This window comes from Photinus pyralis, unplaced genomic scaffold (assembly GCF_008802855.1).
Source record: "Photinus pyralis isolate 1611_PpyrPB1 unplaced genomic scaffold, Ppyr1.3 Ppyr1.4_LG4, whole genome shotgun sequence".
Lineage (NCBI taxonomy): Eukaryota > Metazoa > Arthropoda > Insecta > Coleoptera > Lampyridae > Photinus > Photinus pyralis.
Window position 1 is genome coordinate 29510493 of NW_022170511.1, and position 18685 is coordinate 29529177.

The 18685-nt window shown below is 36.0% G+C and overlaps 1 protein-coding gene across 5 annotated transcripts in view; it reads right to left on the bottom strand.

Annotated features, from left to right (window-relative positions):
- The window catches only part of LOC116169887 (paired box protein Pax-6), an 80138-nt gene extending 61849 nt beyond the window's left edge, over positions 1–18289 (bottom strand). For all 5 annotated transcript variants that reach the window (XM_031486074.1, XM_031486071.1, XM_031486070.1 and 2 more), the window contains exons 1-2: positions 17935–18289; positions 6892–7035 (exon numbers count right to left, since the gene is read on the bottom strand). In XM_031486074.1, the coding sequence (XP_031341934.1) occupies positions 6892–6904 (13 nt within the window). In that variant the 5' untranslated portion in view covers positions 6905–7035; positions 17935–18289. The remainder of the gene's footprint in view (positions 1–6891; positions 7036–17934) is intronic.
- Positions 18290–18685: the final 396 nt, after the last annotated feature.

Below are 18685 nucleotides of genomic sequence, written 5' to 3' on the forward strand. Positions count from 1 at the left end.
AAAGCAGGTTAGTGCAAAAACAATTGAAGTTTTGAGTTTTGAAATAACTGAGTTTTTTTTACGAAAATGATAGATAAACCGGTTCTCTTTAAAAATGTAAAAAAAAATTGTTTAGTTTATTAAGCTTAATTTAAAGAAAATGCAATTTTACAATTTAAGATGGCAGTTACGCCCTCTGGTGGTCATACGACGAACGGTTCCAGAGATATGGTCGAGAAACATCAGTCTTATTAGGTCACCCGGTACAACTGCAACTTTAAGATACTCCCGAGATTCAGGGTGTACAATGTGTTTATATGGGTATATATTAGTGTTTGATGCGTAAGAGTTGAGCAATTTTGTTAACCTCTGCGGGTTGGAATAGGTACCTAATTATGGCTTTGGATTCATTTTCATATTTCTCCCAAATTTTGTCAACATCAGAACTTCTTTCGTACCATAGTCTTAGAATTGAAGGGTGTTCGCAAAATCGCGGAATAAATATTCCTACAGGTATTCCTAGGTGGGTAGGTACACAATGTGTTCTCTTTTGAGAGTATTTGTAGGTATTCTCTAACATTCTCAGTTTGGGACGCCGGAAGCATTGAAAGATTCAAAGAAGGGCATCATAAAACACCTGGGAATTGGGAATATAGGCGAATACCGCAAAACGAAAGTGCACAAATGCTTCGAAAATAATAAACGCAGTAACACAAACTACAATTCATCGAGAGAGATGTAATTATAATTACTTAAAATTGTTTGTAATTTCGCATGGATTCTAAGTTTGCCGTATTTTCTGATTTTAAGTTGCCGTAGGTACCTGTCTTATCTGGTAAGATCCGGTACGTATATCCTATCTTTGGTATTTTTCTGGTATTGAATACCACAGTTTTAAAAATCTTCTCGAATATTCCTCAAGAGTTCTTATATGATAATTATAGTACGTATAGATCAGGATCATTAGAAAAAAATTTGCTTATAATTAGGATACAATTCTCTTGCTGTAATATATCGTCACATATTACGTTCTTCTAATACAAATTGCACTTAAATTAGAAGGACAGTGAAGATGAAAGCGCTATGTTTTAGGATATCAGCTTCGTGTTTTGTTTTTCTAACGGGTGATCCAGATTGGGTTTTAGAATTTGAATTGCGCGCCATTTTCGTTATTTGCATGTTGGAGGTTTGCACTTTAAACATTTGGTATCTAAGCACATGGCAAATTCATCATGACGCCGTAGGTGCATCAACTCGTACAAATATATTGGATATACATGGAGCGATGAGGACCATTTTCATCCGAATGGGTATGTGAATCGCCAAAATTTTCGCATCTGGGGTAGTGAAAATCCACAAACTATTCAATTAGAACAAATGCATCCAAAAATGCACTGTGCATTGTAGGATGGCGGAGTGATTTGTCCGTACTTTTTTGAGCACAAAGTCGGTGTATGCTATCGAGAGATGCTAAACAACTTTTTCTTCCATGAAACCAATGATTTTAACTTAAATGACATGTGGTTTCAAGATCCAGGCACATGTGACAGCACGTGAAATAGCCGCTTTACTTCAAACCAAATTTCCTGGTCATTTTATCTCTCAGAGGGGCGACGAGGTCTTGCGATCTAACTAGACTTGTTTTCTCTGGGGTCATTTGAAGCGAACAGTGTTAATAACAAACTTGCTAGGAACCCATTCGGAACTAAAGGAGAAAATTTCGCTAGAGAATTGTATCAGGTCAGCGGAATCGTGGAGGACATTTGGACAACAACACAATATACAGTTCGCGTGTGTTTTGATGCTTCGAATTCTATTCTTATAAATTATTGTTTCAAATTTCGACCCCTCCAATGTACCTATATTTATTTAGGATCGATTTAACACCCCCTTAAACTTTAACGTTACGACAAGGCTAAATATCTAAGGTTTCAAGCTTAAAAGCTAAGGTTTTGCGGTGAATACATTTATACCTTGAACTTATGCTTTAATAACCTTCACGTTTCAAGTTATATGGTCTTTTAGGTTAAATCTACAGGTCCATCCGTCTGTACGAACCTACCTATTTCTGCCGTGTTGAACTACTTTTAGGGGAATTTTCCTAGCCCTGGCACTTTTTGCAATAGGTAGCCTACACCTTAAAGGTGTGTCAGGCGCCCATAAAATGTTGTTGTCTTTGGAGGGGGGGGGGGGGGGGTGGCACGAAATATTTCCCGCGATGCTGTTTTTGAAGGTAAAACAATTTGTCTCAGATTTTGCATACGCATGCCTCTATAGTGATTTCATGTTAAACTTTACAAAAGGGGGGAGGGGGAGGTAAACATACGTTCGACCCTTCTTGGTATTCTAATGAAAGGTTTCATTGAAAGGAATTGCGTTTTTTCAAACTATACCTGACTTAGTCCGCGATTCCCATTCCAGATCAGTGAGTGACGGGAGGCGGAAATTGGATTTATCTTTCATGGTATTCTAATTAAAGGTCTCAACGAAAGGAACTGTTTCCTACCGCCAGGGTGTAAACTACTTTCTTTACCTAATTTCAAACAAACTTATAAAAATTTGCTTTTCAGTAGTCAGAATGTTTAATGTGCATCCTTTTGAGTAGTGGTTTTTACTTTTTGTTGCTTTTTCTTTTCAGAGTAATGTTTTGAAAGTATACTATTATTTCACATTAGTTTTTTTTTGTATTATTTTTAATTATATTAATTATTGCGTATTTTGTTGTTACTTTCCTCAAGGGTTAGGTGGAAGAGCAGTTTTACTGAACTTCCCCTTGTGATTTGTTCTTGTATTATCGTTGTTTTTTTTTACGAGTTGTACTAAAGGTTGTTTTGCTGACAAGGTCAAATAAAGACATTTATTATTATTATTATTATTATTATTACCAACTACCGCCTGGCTCTATTACCCCTTATAAAAATTTAAGAGGGGGGGGGGCACTGGCTTTATTCTTCATGATACTCTAACGAAAGGTCTCGATGAAAGGAATTAATTTCTACCAACCCTACTCCTCCTCCTCCTCGACCTCTTATAGGTTACAACTCCTTACATCTGAAGATCGGATTATCGAAGAGTACTCACAAAAGGCGACTGGGACGTCTAGAGAAATACTCTAATTAAAGGTCTCAACGAAAGGAACTGTTTCCTACCAACTACCGCCTAGCTCCTTATCAAAATTGAAGGGATTGGGGCACTGGCTTTATTCTTCATGGTACTCTAATCAAAGGTCTCGATGAAAGGAATTAATTTCTACCAACCCCTCTCCTACTCCTCGACCTCTTATCGTCATTGGTTATAACTCCTTATATCTGAAGATCGAATTATCGGAGAAGGGTACTCAGACGACTGGGACGTCTGGAGAAATAGGTCCATTGGTGATGAGCGAATACCTCGAAAACGAAGTGTCGGAAGTGGGTACTCGCAAAGGGCGGAAAGATCGTCTAAGCGAGTAGATGCCTGTGTAAAAACTTAGAAATCGTGAAATTATGAGGATTTTCCGCGGATATGCGAGGAAATTTGTGGAAATCCTTGAAGAGATACCAGGAGAAACGAAACATTAGGATGATATTTAATATTTTTATTAAAGAAAGAATACAATTTTTTTCTTACTAACCTTTTTAAGAAATGTACGTATGTGCAAACAAATGAAAAATAAATAAATAAAACTCATTGCCATCTTTGACATTAGGAGAATCGTCCACCACAACCAATAACCAGGAAATTAGAACGGGTCGGTGGGAAGCGGCGGGCATCGACCTGCCCGTTATGCCCCGAAGACTGCTATCCAAGTCGCACCACTTATGTAAAACTCACTCACATAGATGGCACTGTAATCGGAAAAACGTGTACAATACTGTTAGATACAGGTGCAACGATGACGATCGTAAGACCTGACCTATTTCGAGAGAAAAAGCTACAATCGTTAAAACCGAAACTGAAGACTGCAACTGGTGATAAGGGTCTTGTGCTGGGAGACATAGCGGTCGATATTGGTATAGGATTCAAGATTCAAGTGTTGGATGAGGCGATTTTGGGAATGGACTACGCGTAATGAGTGTGAATGACGTCAGCCTGCCGGAGTGTTGCGAGAAAGTTGTGATGGCTCCTATGGATGGAAGTCTTCGGAAAAACTGCTTGGGGGTAATGGAACCCAGTTATATCAATGGGTACCTATAGGTTTTAATTAGCAAGGTGCAACTAAATGCGAAACAACTAATGCCTGTTCGGTTGATGAATTTGAAGTCATTCTCGACTAAGGCCCTTCAGATTGGGACGTGATGGCACTTTTAAGTGCCCAAAAAGGCTTCAAGCTATAATCACAACCTTATGCAAAAATTTGACAAGCCAAAAGGACCAAGCTAAAAGGTTAATTTGTCGCTACCAACACGTGTTTGTTTCAGAGAAAAGTCGGCCGAAGAAATATGGTACCTAACTCGTAAATACGAGAGATTCCCAACCTATTAAGTAACATCCAAGGAGACTACCATGGGCTAAACGCGACGAAGCTGAGAAGATCATCAGCAACATGGCTAGTCAATGAATAATTGAACCATCCAGCAGCCCTTGGACCTCACCTGTGGTAGTGAAAAAGCAAAGCCGGTGTTCAACTATTGAGCATTCGCAAGACGGAATGGTAGAATGCCTGAATGGGTTAGTGCTTATCAAAAGTTGTGACATTACCAAGTTGGCAATTTTAAAGATTGGATGTGGTGTTGATAAGTTGAACTGGCGCATCGTGCACAATATGCTGGAGGTGGAGTTTTAAGAAGAGAGCAGTGTAGCGAATACTCCAGAAATCCCAATAGATATCCGGACGGCAACCGGGCGCCATGAAAGATTAGTCATCGGCGATAAAGAACAAAGTGCGACGCGGATGTGAAGTAATCTTACCGAAAAATATGACGTGTTTGGTCGAGTACATTCTGAAGCATATTTTATCACGCGAGAACATTCTAGAGAGAATGTTTGCTATACAGGGTGTTTATTAAACATGCGGCAAAAATGTAGAGCGCTATTTCCTTGGACTATTCTAAGGATATTTTGTCCTTCGGTGATTTTTGATAGGGCGCTTTGATTTTATTTGAGAAATTGGATAATTTGCTGGGTGTAACGCAATCAGAAACAACCCTGGTGTTTTTGAAAGAGTTCGTAAGTCGATGAGGAGAAGATTGGATCTTGCATCCGAGCGGGGGGTTGTCATTTTGAACAGTTCATGTAGATTAAGAAACATTACATGTCTTTTTTTGGTAATAAATTGTTATTGTCGAAATTCTTTTTCGCTCCATATCTTCGAAACAAAGCACCCTATCAAAAATCATCGAATGACAAAATATCCAAGGAATAGCCCCGTCAATTTTTGCCGCATGTTTAATGAACACCCTGTATAAGCAAATCGAATTGTGTATCAAGCGGATATGCTTGAAGAAGGTGTAGTAGTAACACGAATTTTGACCGCGACCTATGGTAAGGTCAATTCTAAAAAAAAAAGGTTGTCTTGGAATTAGAAAACAACACCATCGGTGGATGGCTATTCAGTTGATAAACGAGGGCGGTAGGTAAACTTTCTCATGTCAAAAAATCAGGACAGTGCGAAAAAGTTGAACAGAATATTCAAAAGAATAATTTTTTTCCATTAGCTCACCTTAAATCTAGTGAAAATAGCTCTAACGAAAAAAAATGTAGGTACAATTGTGTTATGCTCTAAACATGATAAAATTTACCTTGAATCTGTACAACCTTTTTTCTTTTCAAAAATACTTGCAAAAATATACATGTGAAGTTATGAGCTCAATATCAGAACGACAAAAATAAGTAGCAGGTTAATTTTTCCAAGCACGCGTCATGGATATTCCTCATTGTTAATTATAAGAGCAATTTTCGACATACTACCTATACGCACGAGTACGCAAGTGGTGAGATTGTAAATCCTACTTTTATTATTATAAAATGTTATTAAATTCGGGGATGCAATATAAGCTATACTGAACAATAAATTCGGGAAGACGACGAGTACCACCACAGGTGCGGAACGCATATTGGAGTCAGCCACTGTGTAACACGATTGTCGCAAACCCTCAGATTTTGCACTTTTCTGCTCAACACCTACGCGAATAAATCTCGTTTCTTATTTTATATAACCCACTTGCGTTTTCTATAGACTTTCCGAGGATTATTTTAAGTACTTTTCCCATTTTACATCTAAAACTCTGTATTGTGAAACCTGTACGCTGCGACTCTACTTGTTGGATTACGGAATATTGACCACAAAAATATAATTAAAGCACCCCTTAACTCCGATAACTTGGGGGATTTTCAAAACCGCGTACGCGCCTAAAGCTCGTCCTCAATTATGATGACGTGGTCTGTATATTAACTTGATCATTAGTGCAAGGGAGAATGAGAAAAAACTTCAGTTAATTGCTGCTTGATTAAAGACCACAGCGTGTACTTTATTGAAAGGGTGCTGTTGTACAACGAGGCGATATTAGTTAAGGGGGCACAAATATCAAGTGATCTACATGCGATTTAAATTGCTTGGCGCTTTACTTTGGCCACCTCTCTAGTAAAAATGTTCGAAATATGCAAATTTTCTTGTTTCGATTAAACTTCGCGAAGAAAGAAATATGTACACAGTTATAATTTTAACATGATTTCATCAATAATGTTAATTTATGCACCCTTCCGTAATCATGTTGTAATTTAACTAAATTTATCTCTTTGCGAACGGTATATGGAATCCAGTTAGGGTTTTTTACGCACAATGACCAAGTGAAAACGAGATAGTTCAACCGCGATTTGGCTCCAATTTCCAAACACAAAAGACATGTCAATTACTCTAGTTTTCTGAATAAAAAACGAGCATTTGGAATAGAATTCAAAGGTCGTTAGTTGTTTCATTTCCACTAGTCTCACCTTTATGGGGCATCTTCCACAAAGCTTCGGCGCAGGAACTTTCCCGAAGCGAAAGCGTTTTCGCTGCCGTTAATACTGGTGAAAACCCGCCCGGTGTCGGGACGGGTCCGGATGTAGCTCCCAGCCTGACTTTTTAAAACGGCTCTGAAAAACAAAACAGAAAATTAACCGTTAATCAAACGCACGAAACTGTCAACAAATAGTCGGATTGATCTCGTATTACGACACTAATCAGATGGGGCTGCGTCATGGGCAAGAGTAATGTTTGGGCATTTAATTGTCTACACTAACTTCGAAACAGTTTATCGCAATCAGCGGTACATTCAAACAATAAGAAGCAACAGACATTGAATTTGTCTTCATTTACATTTGACGGTTGCCGACCACCCGATGAGAACAATGACCAAACTTGGCAGAGAATATTATGCAACTCATACCCGTATATCACGTCCCGTGGGATACTGTCAAATTTCTTTTTCGGAATTTCTTTATGTCTCTCTTGCAAATAAGTGAAATTTTAACGCTCATTCCATGTCACTTTATGTCACAGAGCTTCACAAAGTTATTGGCGGTTGTCGACATAGGTATTTTGGTTTGATATGAAACCGGAATGCTCTTCAGCAATAGCGAAATTAATTGCGAGGTAGATCCGTGTAATTATAAATTTATAACAAGCAGATCGGCATTCTTCAAAACAAAGGAGTAATTACTGCTAGCTTGGTAGGGCCGTTTGTGTAATGAAAATATATATGGGCATCATTTACGTTTTTACGTGCGTGGATTTGGCCGCGTTTATGCTCGATTATGAACGGAAATGCAGAATTTCGAGTCTGGGATTACAACTTCGTACAAAGAAATCTTCCGTTTTCATCCAAACTGCTCATATTTGCAATTCAAACAGAGATTCAGTTCAACAGAGCTGATTTATCCATAGGCAGAAAAAACCAGTCAATTGGAGAAAACCTAGGTAGATGCCTAGGTATATCTATATCTTCAAAAAGCTTTAGTTTGATGAATTACGCTTAGAAATTACAGGCAGACAATGATGAATTTCATTAAAACAAAAACCTCCGACCTTTTGATAACTAAATTTGTTATGTATGTCTGTCGGATAACCAATAATGAGACCCTTTGAGACGAAGTTTGGTATAGGTACAGCTTTTTTATAGATCAAGAAAGCTCCGGATCCCTTCAATGGTGTATTTTCGTCAGATTCTTTGCCTTCGAACTCTCCCAATCTTCTTTTTGGGTTCGTCAATTGTCTGCAAGTTCATCTACTCAAAATATTCAAATTTTTCAAAGCTTTCAAAATATTTCAAATTCAAGTTCAAAATTTTTCAATCCTTTCGAATTCTCCTAATTTTTCATTTCCGCTATTTTTTCAATTCTTTGTAATCTTCAACCTCCTATTCGTATTTTTCTGATCCTTGACTGTCCCCAGTTACTTAGAACGGCATTTTTTCGGAGTAGGTTCTTTCGATTCTTCTAGATTCGTTCGGTTTTGAATTTTTAAATTCATTAAATTCATCAGATATTTGCCACAGACACTAGAGGATCGCTTAAATGTACTATAGATACCAAAAGATCTGTAAGATAGTACAAGCATGTTACGACGCTTATTATTCAGAAAGTTTACGTTTGCGACACGAGCGAACTCGCGAGCGAGTCGAGCAAGTGATTCCGTATGAATAAGGGTTATTTGTGTTTTACATATTATGGCTTTATGGGTTATACGGTTATCATTTAGAATGCCTTCGATGGTTGCATGGATTGCGAAATCTGTGAATTTTTAAGATCTTTGAAAAGAGTAATTAATTTGCTGTAGATATGACATAAAATATGCGTATTGTTGATATACACAAAAATGGAGAAATTCGTGATTTAATATTTAGAAAACTTATGATATCTAGTATACCGGGTGCCATTTCACACAGAAAAGACCGACATCAACTTGTTCAATGTGTCTTTTTGAAGAATTACTTTTGGGGCGATACGATCTCGCCGTTTAAAATGCCCGGCAGACGGTACGATTTGTTGTACAACTTATCGTACGATAAGTCGTATCAAATACCTATCGTTTTAACTTGTCGTACGATGTAATGCCCTACAAATGTAAACGATAGTCGAACGACACAGCCACACACGATACGATTATATCGATCCAAGTCGTACGATAAGTTATACGACAAATCGTACCCTCGGTCGGGTGTTTAACAAAATATACACGGCGCCTCCAATCTCCAACCAAAAGTGAGTGATGAGGGAACCAAACCGAACATTTTTACTAAATAAACCAAATGTCCAAACTATTTAGTGGACAAAAGTCCTAAAATATGTATAGGTATATAAGAGTACCGTTCTGGCTCAAAGTAGGTTTCGTCAATTCCTTTTTTTTGTCGATTGCACTCCCGTTGGAGATATCGCAACTGAAATTGTGACCAATGAAACGTAAGTTCTTGTCGACGTCTACCACCACCCCTTTATGGAACTCCCGTTTTCAAGGTATTACAGATACTCCAGTTACACCGGACCGTCTTGTTTCCAACTATCATTTTTCCGCTTATCTTCCATCGATCTGAATCAAAACCTCCAAAAAGTTTCACCCACCAGGTGGTCCTGAACTGCGATGTCAATTTTAGATTCCGAGTAGGTACGTCCATATTGAACCCTTAATCTACCACTTTGTCGTTCTTTAAGGATGCGCCACTTTGGGTTTGGACATTTTTTACAATATCTAAAAAGAAGTAGCCGAAAACCTCGCTAATTCCATCTGTCTATGTTGTATAAACAATGTCATGTAGACGTTATTTCGTTCTAAACAAACGTAAATAGTGACCGGACACCCTGTATATGAAAATTAGTGTAACTGGGGGATTTTATTGCCTAACAGTTACCAACCAACATACGAGACTAGCTAAAAAGTAAACATTTCAATTATCAACTGATGTGGTTATATGAAAATTAAACTTTGTAACAAAACAAGAATCAGAAATAATGCACGTGTTTTGTCGCTCTTGAGGGATAACGGAGATACAAGTGTTATTTGAAAATCCTGAAGGAGTTTATTTGATGGCGGAAGTGGTGTTTCTTTAGCCCAGCTCATTTGCTTTATTTAAGGCGCAGTTTGTCGGTTTCGAAATAAAGGGCGCAGGAGTTAAGCAACGATGTGTCTGCATTCAGATAGAGTTAGACTCAGTGTGGGTAAACAAACCCGGTGTCTGTTCAGTGAAACCTTTCAAAAAGGTTTGTCTATCATTAAAAGTTAAAAGTTTCTAACGTCCGAACAGCCACCAAGAATTACTTATTTAATTTATTAAGATCAAGTTTAATAAAACAAAACTGAAGCTATCACTGTATTCTAAGATTTATTATTTTATTTTTGATCGCCGGTGAGCGGGGTAATATGTTCAAACAAGCTTTGTAAGCTTCTCTTAGTTTCAGGGATGTTATGTTTATATGTTTCTGAATAAATTGTTGTGATTGTCAATCATTTAATTGTGTGTTTACTCGAATCCTTTGTGCAAGGCAGATAGTGTACGAGGAGAGATTATAACAATTCTAAGTTTCAATTTGTTTTGAGCTAGCGCACAGGTGTTTTGTAGGTGGCACAGTGACTGTACACCATTGCACACAGCAATGTGTGAATTAATGTTTTATTAAATAAAAATAGACTTTTAATTTAGTTGGAAAAAATGTTAGTTTTAGTAAAAAAAATTTATATACCTACTTAATTGTTCTAACCTGTCTACTGTATGTTATTTATGGAAAAGTGATGGAAAACATAGGAGAGAGTTAAAAATGCCAGTTTTTACCTTTACTTTAATTTCCTGTTCTTAGAACAAAGACTGACCTTAAATATCATGTCGAAGAATCAATCTATTCCGCCCTCGGGACTGCTTGCACGCAATGACCTGGTTTACTGGAGAAGAAAATCTTTCTTACCCCGACTAAGTATGGGCACGAAATGACGCATGATCAGCTATTTTGAGGAGCTGGAGGAGAAGCGTGCACTTTGGTTAAACTGTTCAGTTTTGATGGTAACGGAGGCAGTATTTATCTAGCGCAAAATTCCTCTGGTTATCATCTCAAAAAGCTGTCCATATATAGATTCAGATATTGCAAGAAGTTCTGGAGGTGTTCACAAATTTTCCTAAATTTGTCTTGTTCTATTATTTTATAATAAATTTTTTACGTTTCTCTATTCAAAAATGTGTATAAAAACAGTGGATGCTATTAAAAATATACAGTGCGAGTATCTTTTCGTAAAGGTTTTTGAAAAAAATCCTCGAATACGTCAATTTTTATCCTAAATGAGACATATTCTGCTGTAATCGTCACTTAAGGATCGTCTGTTCTTTTTGAAATATGACGTAAGGGCTAATTTTCGAAATGGAAACCTATTTTTATCCTGAATTTGGACAGCATGAAAATTTAAGGCCAAATATACTAAAAAGTATGATACTGTTTTTGAAATATTCGAGATAATTGCTTTTAAAGTTTTAAAACCAATATCCTTATAACAATCAAGAGCTCAAAGTAGCTGTTAAAATGATGACTGCAGTTCTTCATCAGCTTATTTATCTGTTTCTAGTGTGTGGATTTTACGTAATTATGTAAATAATGGTTCGATATTTGATTGAAAAAGAGCGAAAGGGCTAGGATCAAGGTATGTGGCGACCGTACTAGAACACAACAAGCGGTTTGTGAGCAATTTAATAACAGGTATCCTGATAACTAGTCCATGTTTATCGAGGGTGCATTGGCAAGCGAAAAGTGTTTGGATTTCTTAAGAAACGATTTAATTCCTGCTCTTGCAGTACTATATCCAAACAATGAAGATCCAGGTCTGCCAATCCACACGTTATGGTTTCAGCAGGATGGTGCTCCGACACATTTTGCTGTTGTGTTACGAGTTATTTAAATGAAATTTTTCCTGGTAGATGGAGAGCTGTTCGGTGGCCTCCGAGATCACCTGACCCAACTCAGATGGATTTATTTTTATGGAGCATGGAGCTATCTAAAGAGTATTACATAAACCGCCCACAGACAGTAGAACAGCAAAAAATTCGCACAGAAATAAGATTCATTCCACCGGAAACTTTAGGTTACAGTGGGTAGGTACTACCTTGTATAAAATGGTAGTCAGTTTGAACATTATATTAATTGTTTTTCTTCATTTTCTTATTTTCTGTTTTTGTATTTCATAATGTTGATCAATTCACAATAATTTCATGCTCTTTCCAAATTCAACATAAATAGGGTTTCCATTAAAAAAAATTGTAGGTACATCATATCTCAATAATAAAAGACGATCCTTAAGTGACAATTACAGTAAAATAGGTCTCATTTAAGATAAAAATGTACTTGTCCACAATTCCTTCAAAAACATTTACGATTTATTGTGATAGTTCCAGACCTTATACACTCGCAGTGTATATGTTACAGGGAAAGTGCGAAATCCAGTGATTATATGAAATTACTAGTGATTGTACACATTCACTGAACAAACTCGTGAAAGTAAGAAATCGGGTTCAAAAGAATATCGAATTATCACATTTCCTAGAGAATGTACAGGGTGTTTTTTTGGGAGCTTTAGTTAAACGTTTCTGGGAAAGTAAAATACGTAGGTTTTTGAAAATTTGTACTTAGGAGTTACTCTGAAGGCCGAATCGATGTAAAATATTTTCAAAATGGTCGCACTTCCGGAAACATCGGAAGTAGATAGTAACTTCGTTATTTTAAATGGCAACCCCTATTTTTTATTGCATTTTTGGATTCTACGTGAAATTTCAGTTCTTTTGATACCCATATGTCGATATCTGCCATTTATGGTTTTTAAGTTATTTTGACTTTAAGAAAAAAAATGGCGGATGCAGATGGTACCTTGATAATTGATTACTTAAAAAAGGTTATAGTCATGGCAACCCATTTTTATCAGTGCATAGAGAATGAATAGGGCTTTCTTTTAGTGTACTTAAAAAAAAGTTAAGTTACGTACAACCACACCTATGGAGATCCAAATTTAAGAAACTTCAAAGTCTATAAACTCAGTTTTTTTAAATGGAATGACCATGTTCTTAATATTGCATGAGATAGAGAATCGAAATTGGCATATTTTGATATTACATGTTCCTATAGCTATCTTTAACAGTTTCTGATTTATTCCCATTTCATTGAATTGATTTAGGAATTGATGCCATTTTTTTTCGCATTTTCTTTTTAGTAGTTGGCCATGATTTTATAACAATCGAATTTTAAACAAATCAAGGAATGGATTCTTTAATACCACTGATTCTAGTTCTAGTCTAAATAATTCATTAATAAATAAATCATTTATTAAGGATATAGGACAGAAAATTTTTGAAAAATCTAAACAGAGTCGTTCAACTGAATTTCTTAAACAACGTATAAGTCTGGAAATTAAGAGAGGTAATACGATATCTGTTCTAGCAACAATTCCATACCAAAAATGTTTCAACGAAGTTTTTTATATTTTGCATTGAATTTATTTTGTTAATCTTGCATTTTCAATTCAATTAATTTTCTTAAATATTCTCTTGTAGAGCTTTGTATCACTTGTGTTTCAACGGTTTGTAGTGCATTAGGGGTACAAAATTTCCAAAATTCATACAATTTCGTTCTAGTTTTCGAATGAATGTACGGAAAGCACGCGCCGCGATTCTGCCCATTTCACCATAAATAATAATTAAATTTCAAAATAGATGAAACCACTGCGAGTCATTTTTCGATTATTGAAAAACTTGTTAACCTATAACAGTGGGTGATGGATTAGTGTCACTAGATTTGTTTAAAATTCAATTGTTATAGAATCATGGCCGACTACTAAAAAGAAAATCCTAAAAAAATAGTGTCAATTCAATAAAATGGGAATAAGTCAGAAACTGTTAAAAATAGCTATAGGAACATGTATTGTCAAAATATGCCCATTTCGATTCTCTATCTCATGGAATAGTAAGAACATGGTCATTCTACTTAAAAAAACTGAGTTTTTAGTCTTTGAAGTTTCATAAATTTGGATATCCATAGGGGCGGTCGTACGCAACTTAACTTTTTTTTAAGTGCACAAAAAGGAAGCCCTATTCATTCTCTATGCACTGATAAAAATAGGTTGCCATGACTAAAACCGTTTGCAAGTAATCAATTATCAAGGTACCATCTGCATCCGCCATTTTTTTTCTTAAAGTCAAAATAACTTAAAAACCATAAATGGTAGATATCGACATATGGGTATCAAAAGAAGTGAAATTTCACGTAGAATCCAAAAATGCAATAAAAAATAGGGGTTGCCATTTAAAATAACGAAGTTACTATCTATTTCCGGTGTTTCCGGAAGTGCGGCCATTTTGAAAATATTTTACATCGATTCGGCCTTCAGAGTAACTCCTAAGTACAAATTTTCAAAAACCTACCTGTTTTACTTTCTCAGAAACTTTTAACTAAAGCTCCCAAAAAAACACCCTGTATAAAATCACTAGGTATTCTACACAATCACTATTACGTATGAGTAATTGTAATAGTTAATATAAAATTTATTGTGAAACAAGCATTATACATACAATTCAAAACAACGTATCGATCGAAGTACTAATGGATAAGTAATATACCCACTCTAAGGTAACAATGGATGGGTATAGAGAAGATGATGAAGAAGATGCTATTTGTGACAACAAGGCAATGAACCATGACATTTAGAATTGCACAGTTTTTCTTGTTTTTTTGCAGAAACATCGTTTGGAATTTGACATAAACTACGAAAAACACACACAAACAAAACAAAACAGTCTCAATCGCACGTTACAACAGCTTTTAGGTTATGTTTATGTCACGTTGTGCAATATACCAAATGGCATTTTATTTCCACTAGAGACAAACAGTAATTGTATAAAATCACTAGTGAAAGTAGGTTTATTGAATTGGATCCTACTTTGACTAGTCTTTTTAGTAAATGTGTACAATCACCAGGGAGAGTATACAACACCTGATTTCGCACTTTCCCTGTAACATATATAAGTATACCACCCTTGACTCTGCTTGACTACAACTTTAAATTATGTCAAACTTTTTATTATTTTGCATACCATAAAAAGCTTCTTTAAAAACATATTGTTGTGAAGATATATTTAGTGTTTCAATTTCCACGTTGTGTAGAATATTGAAGTAGTGTTTCGGTCTGATGATTATTTATTTTTTCCACTTTGCGATTCTATATTTCGTCACAGCGACAATAATATAAAATTAAAATGTTATTCCATTTTTATTGAAGAAAAAGTATGAGAAATTGTTTTAAAAAAATGTAGGTAGGTACATAGGTATGTATCATTACCTGTTCTTGTTAGGTAGATTGGTTGCCTCTGATCCATTCATTGGACATTCAAGGCTGTGTTCCCCTACCTGGGACCGAACAGGTCAATTAAATAAATAAATTAATTAATTTTATTATTATTTCTCGTGTTTTGTGTTCGGTATCGTGTATAGAACAAAACTGAAGAACGGTAATAGATATTGACTTATTTGAGATCTGAAGTGAGTGATGAAGAGCGGTAGGTACCTACTTCAACTCAAACGATGAAATTGTCGTGTTAAAATGAATGCGATACAGTCAAACATCGCCATTTATCCCCAGAGAAAAGCAACTGAAATGCCACATTTGCTATTCGTCTGAGGCATTACGAAAAATTAAAAAAAGTCATTGGCGTAAATCAATTTCGAATGTCCACAGAAAATCGCCAGGATTTATTCTTGATGAACTATTGTACTTGTCTAAAACACGTTCCTAGAGAAACTTTAGTTAAAAAATACCGGGCATTTTTTATAGAACCTTTTCTATACAACAGAATAAACAATAAGGAACCGAAAGCTTTGGACATGGATTGACCAGGTTTTTTTTACTAAATAACTATGCTTAAATTTGACGATCCTCTATCAATGATTATACAAAAAAGGAAATCAAGCTTTGAGAATCAAGAAACAAGAAAAGAGTACGGACATCCGTTTTTAAAAGAAGTGGCATTCTACAAAGGTTTTGAGAGTGATGCCAGAAACAATTTCATTCTTCAACTTATATTGGACTTCGTTGTTTCTAAGTTAGTAACACCATTTTTTTGCAATTTATCAATGAAATGTGACTTCTTTGGACGTGTTTATACATGGATGAATATACCTTTTGTACATATTGTAATAACTTTAAAATGATCGGTACCCGTTAATAGAAAGTTATGTCGGATCTCAAGAAATTGGTCTTCTAAGATAAAATGTTCAATTTTTGCATTAGGTAGGTATACAAATCGATGTTCATTTATTGTTTTCATGAGAGCCAGAAGCGCTACGGAACATGACAATGTATTCTGTTATTAGTCGCATTTTACATGCAGATGCAAAATTGCAAATAACTGTAACAAATGGTGTTAACTCAACAAATGCTGAAAATGGCTGCAATTCACTGCTGAACAGTGATAAATATATGCAGGTTCAAATGCATTAACGCAGTTTTAAATAATAACGGATTTTACAGAATTCACAGATAAATTGCCTTCAATCGTTATAACTGCACTCATTGATATACTCGTATATACCTATGGTATGAAAGCATTTTCCAAAATTGAAAAAAATGTGCAAAAAATACTGAAGAATTAAAACATAAGTATACGCTACCAAACATGTATATCTTTTAATGTTTTGCATGTACCGTACTGCCTATACTTAGGTGATGCTTCCCTACACTGCATTTTTTTAATAAATGATTATTTTCTCAAGATTTTTTAGACCTAATTTCTTATAGGTTATTAAGTCTTAAATTGCTGTAGGTACCTACTACGGGATTTGAAAGAGTTAGAAGGCAACTGCTTGAATCGGTTATTTAGCATGATTTAATGAGTGATCCCCATTTGCATTGCGCTGTACTTGAAGTCCCCTTTTAAAAAAACACATAAAGGTTATTTTGTGAATTCGTTACATTTTTACAGTGCCGCGTGCATTAAAAGTTTTGACATAAAAGCAATCTTTTATAACTCGGGAACTTTACAAATTCGCTAAAGCAAGTACGTGCATTCAGCTCTCTATGTGTAGCATTTGTAGTAATGTCTGCAATGGCACCCTCGCCCGTTCAAGCATCCCTTAAGTGTTCTCTGAATTTATAGCGACGGTTTACTTGCAAAGGTATTCGTTTTATTTTTGCACCTTTGATCTTCTTTTCAATGCCTACATCATTAACTTTAAAAATCCACCGCATAAAAATTCGTTTTTAATTATGTGTCAAGCACATTTTTTTGTACTTTTGATGTTTTGCCGCAACCTGAAAAATTTGTTAAATCCACAGTCCGCGCGTTTCTATATCGTTTACCCTCAGACCATAATAACTGCGAGGCCCATCATCCTCTAATAGAAATCTGGCTAATCTCTTGTATTGGAGGGTAACTTAAACCCGATGAATCAATTTTATGGGGAAATTTTGATTTAATAGAGTTTCAAATAAACTTCTCATAAAAGACCCAAGTTTACTGCTTACACTTATATAACTTTTTTTTATTGTCATCGTTATTGCACAAAAAAAACTTTTTCGGGCCATAAAATTAACTACCCATCTCTCGATACGCTATTTTGAATATAACTTTATGGACGAACAAGATAGGTATCAGATCGTTACTGTACTGTTATGAAATTGTTACAATTGTATCTTTTATTTCTGATGTTGATGATGGTTTTACGATCGTCCTGTCTCATAAACGAATTTGTACCTTTGGGTGATTTGTAGTTAGGTATAATAGTTTTTGCAAAACAATTTAGGAGGCCTATTGTTGGCCAAAGTTAATCCCGCCAAACAATTCCTCAATAAGTTTTCAATAGGCAACGGGTACATTGTCTCTTTAAGCTGCTTATTGGCGTTATTTACAAAGAACGAAAATGGAACAGGTTCTAATGCCTTTTATTAACCTAAAGAAATTGTTGGTCTTAAAGGTTTCTCGAGGACCGTTATTATCGCAGAATCGCATCTTCGAAAACAGTAAACGTCCATTAGAAGCTTACCTTAGTGTATTATTAAACAGTAACGCGTTTTCATTTCATAAAGTCTGTCGTCGCACTTGGAAAACTTGGAAAGTTCTGCACTAATATCAAACGTATATTAAAAAAATGAAAAGCACAGAAAAGTTCTTCAAAGGTCCTTTGTAAAACAGAAAAAGCTTTGACAAAAACCAAACAAAATTAAAGGTCCTTGGTAAACAAAGCCGAAACTCGCGTTATCCTTGCGGGTGAACTCACAGACGCGTACCGATTCCGCTTGATTTAGCGGTAATTACCCGTTCAATCGTGGTCCACTGGTCTTTCGGTTGCGTTGGCACGTGCTTAAGACCCGTGTGGGTGAAGACTGCTGCTCTACCATGCGAAGCAAACCGAAGACTGGCTTCTGCAGAGTATCAGTCAGCCGTACAAGGGGTGATTTTGATCCGGGTTTTCGGGCGTCTCGAAAATTCGACACGCCCTGTGTTAATAGAGAGGGACTTTTGTAAGCGGGACGGCATGTATTGACGGCCACTACCTGAACGTACGCAGGTTGCGGGTAATTTACATCGTGGATATGAATTTGACAAATTGAGAAAAAGGGATCTATAGGTACGGTCGAGAAAAAAAAGGAGTTCGGGATTGCCGTTTCGCAGCTTTCGCCTTTACTTTGATTTTATCAAAATATTTTTTAGTGGCGCAAGATGCTATTAGCCGCAATGTGCATGTAGCACGTTACAAAACCCAGGATATATTTCGCGAGGCGTGTCGGCATTAC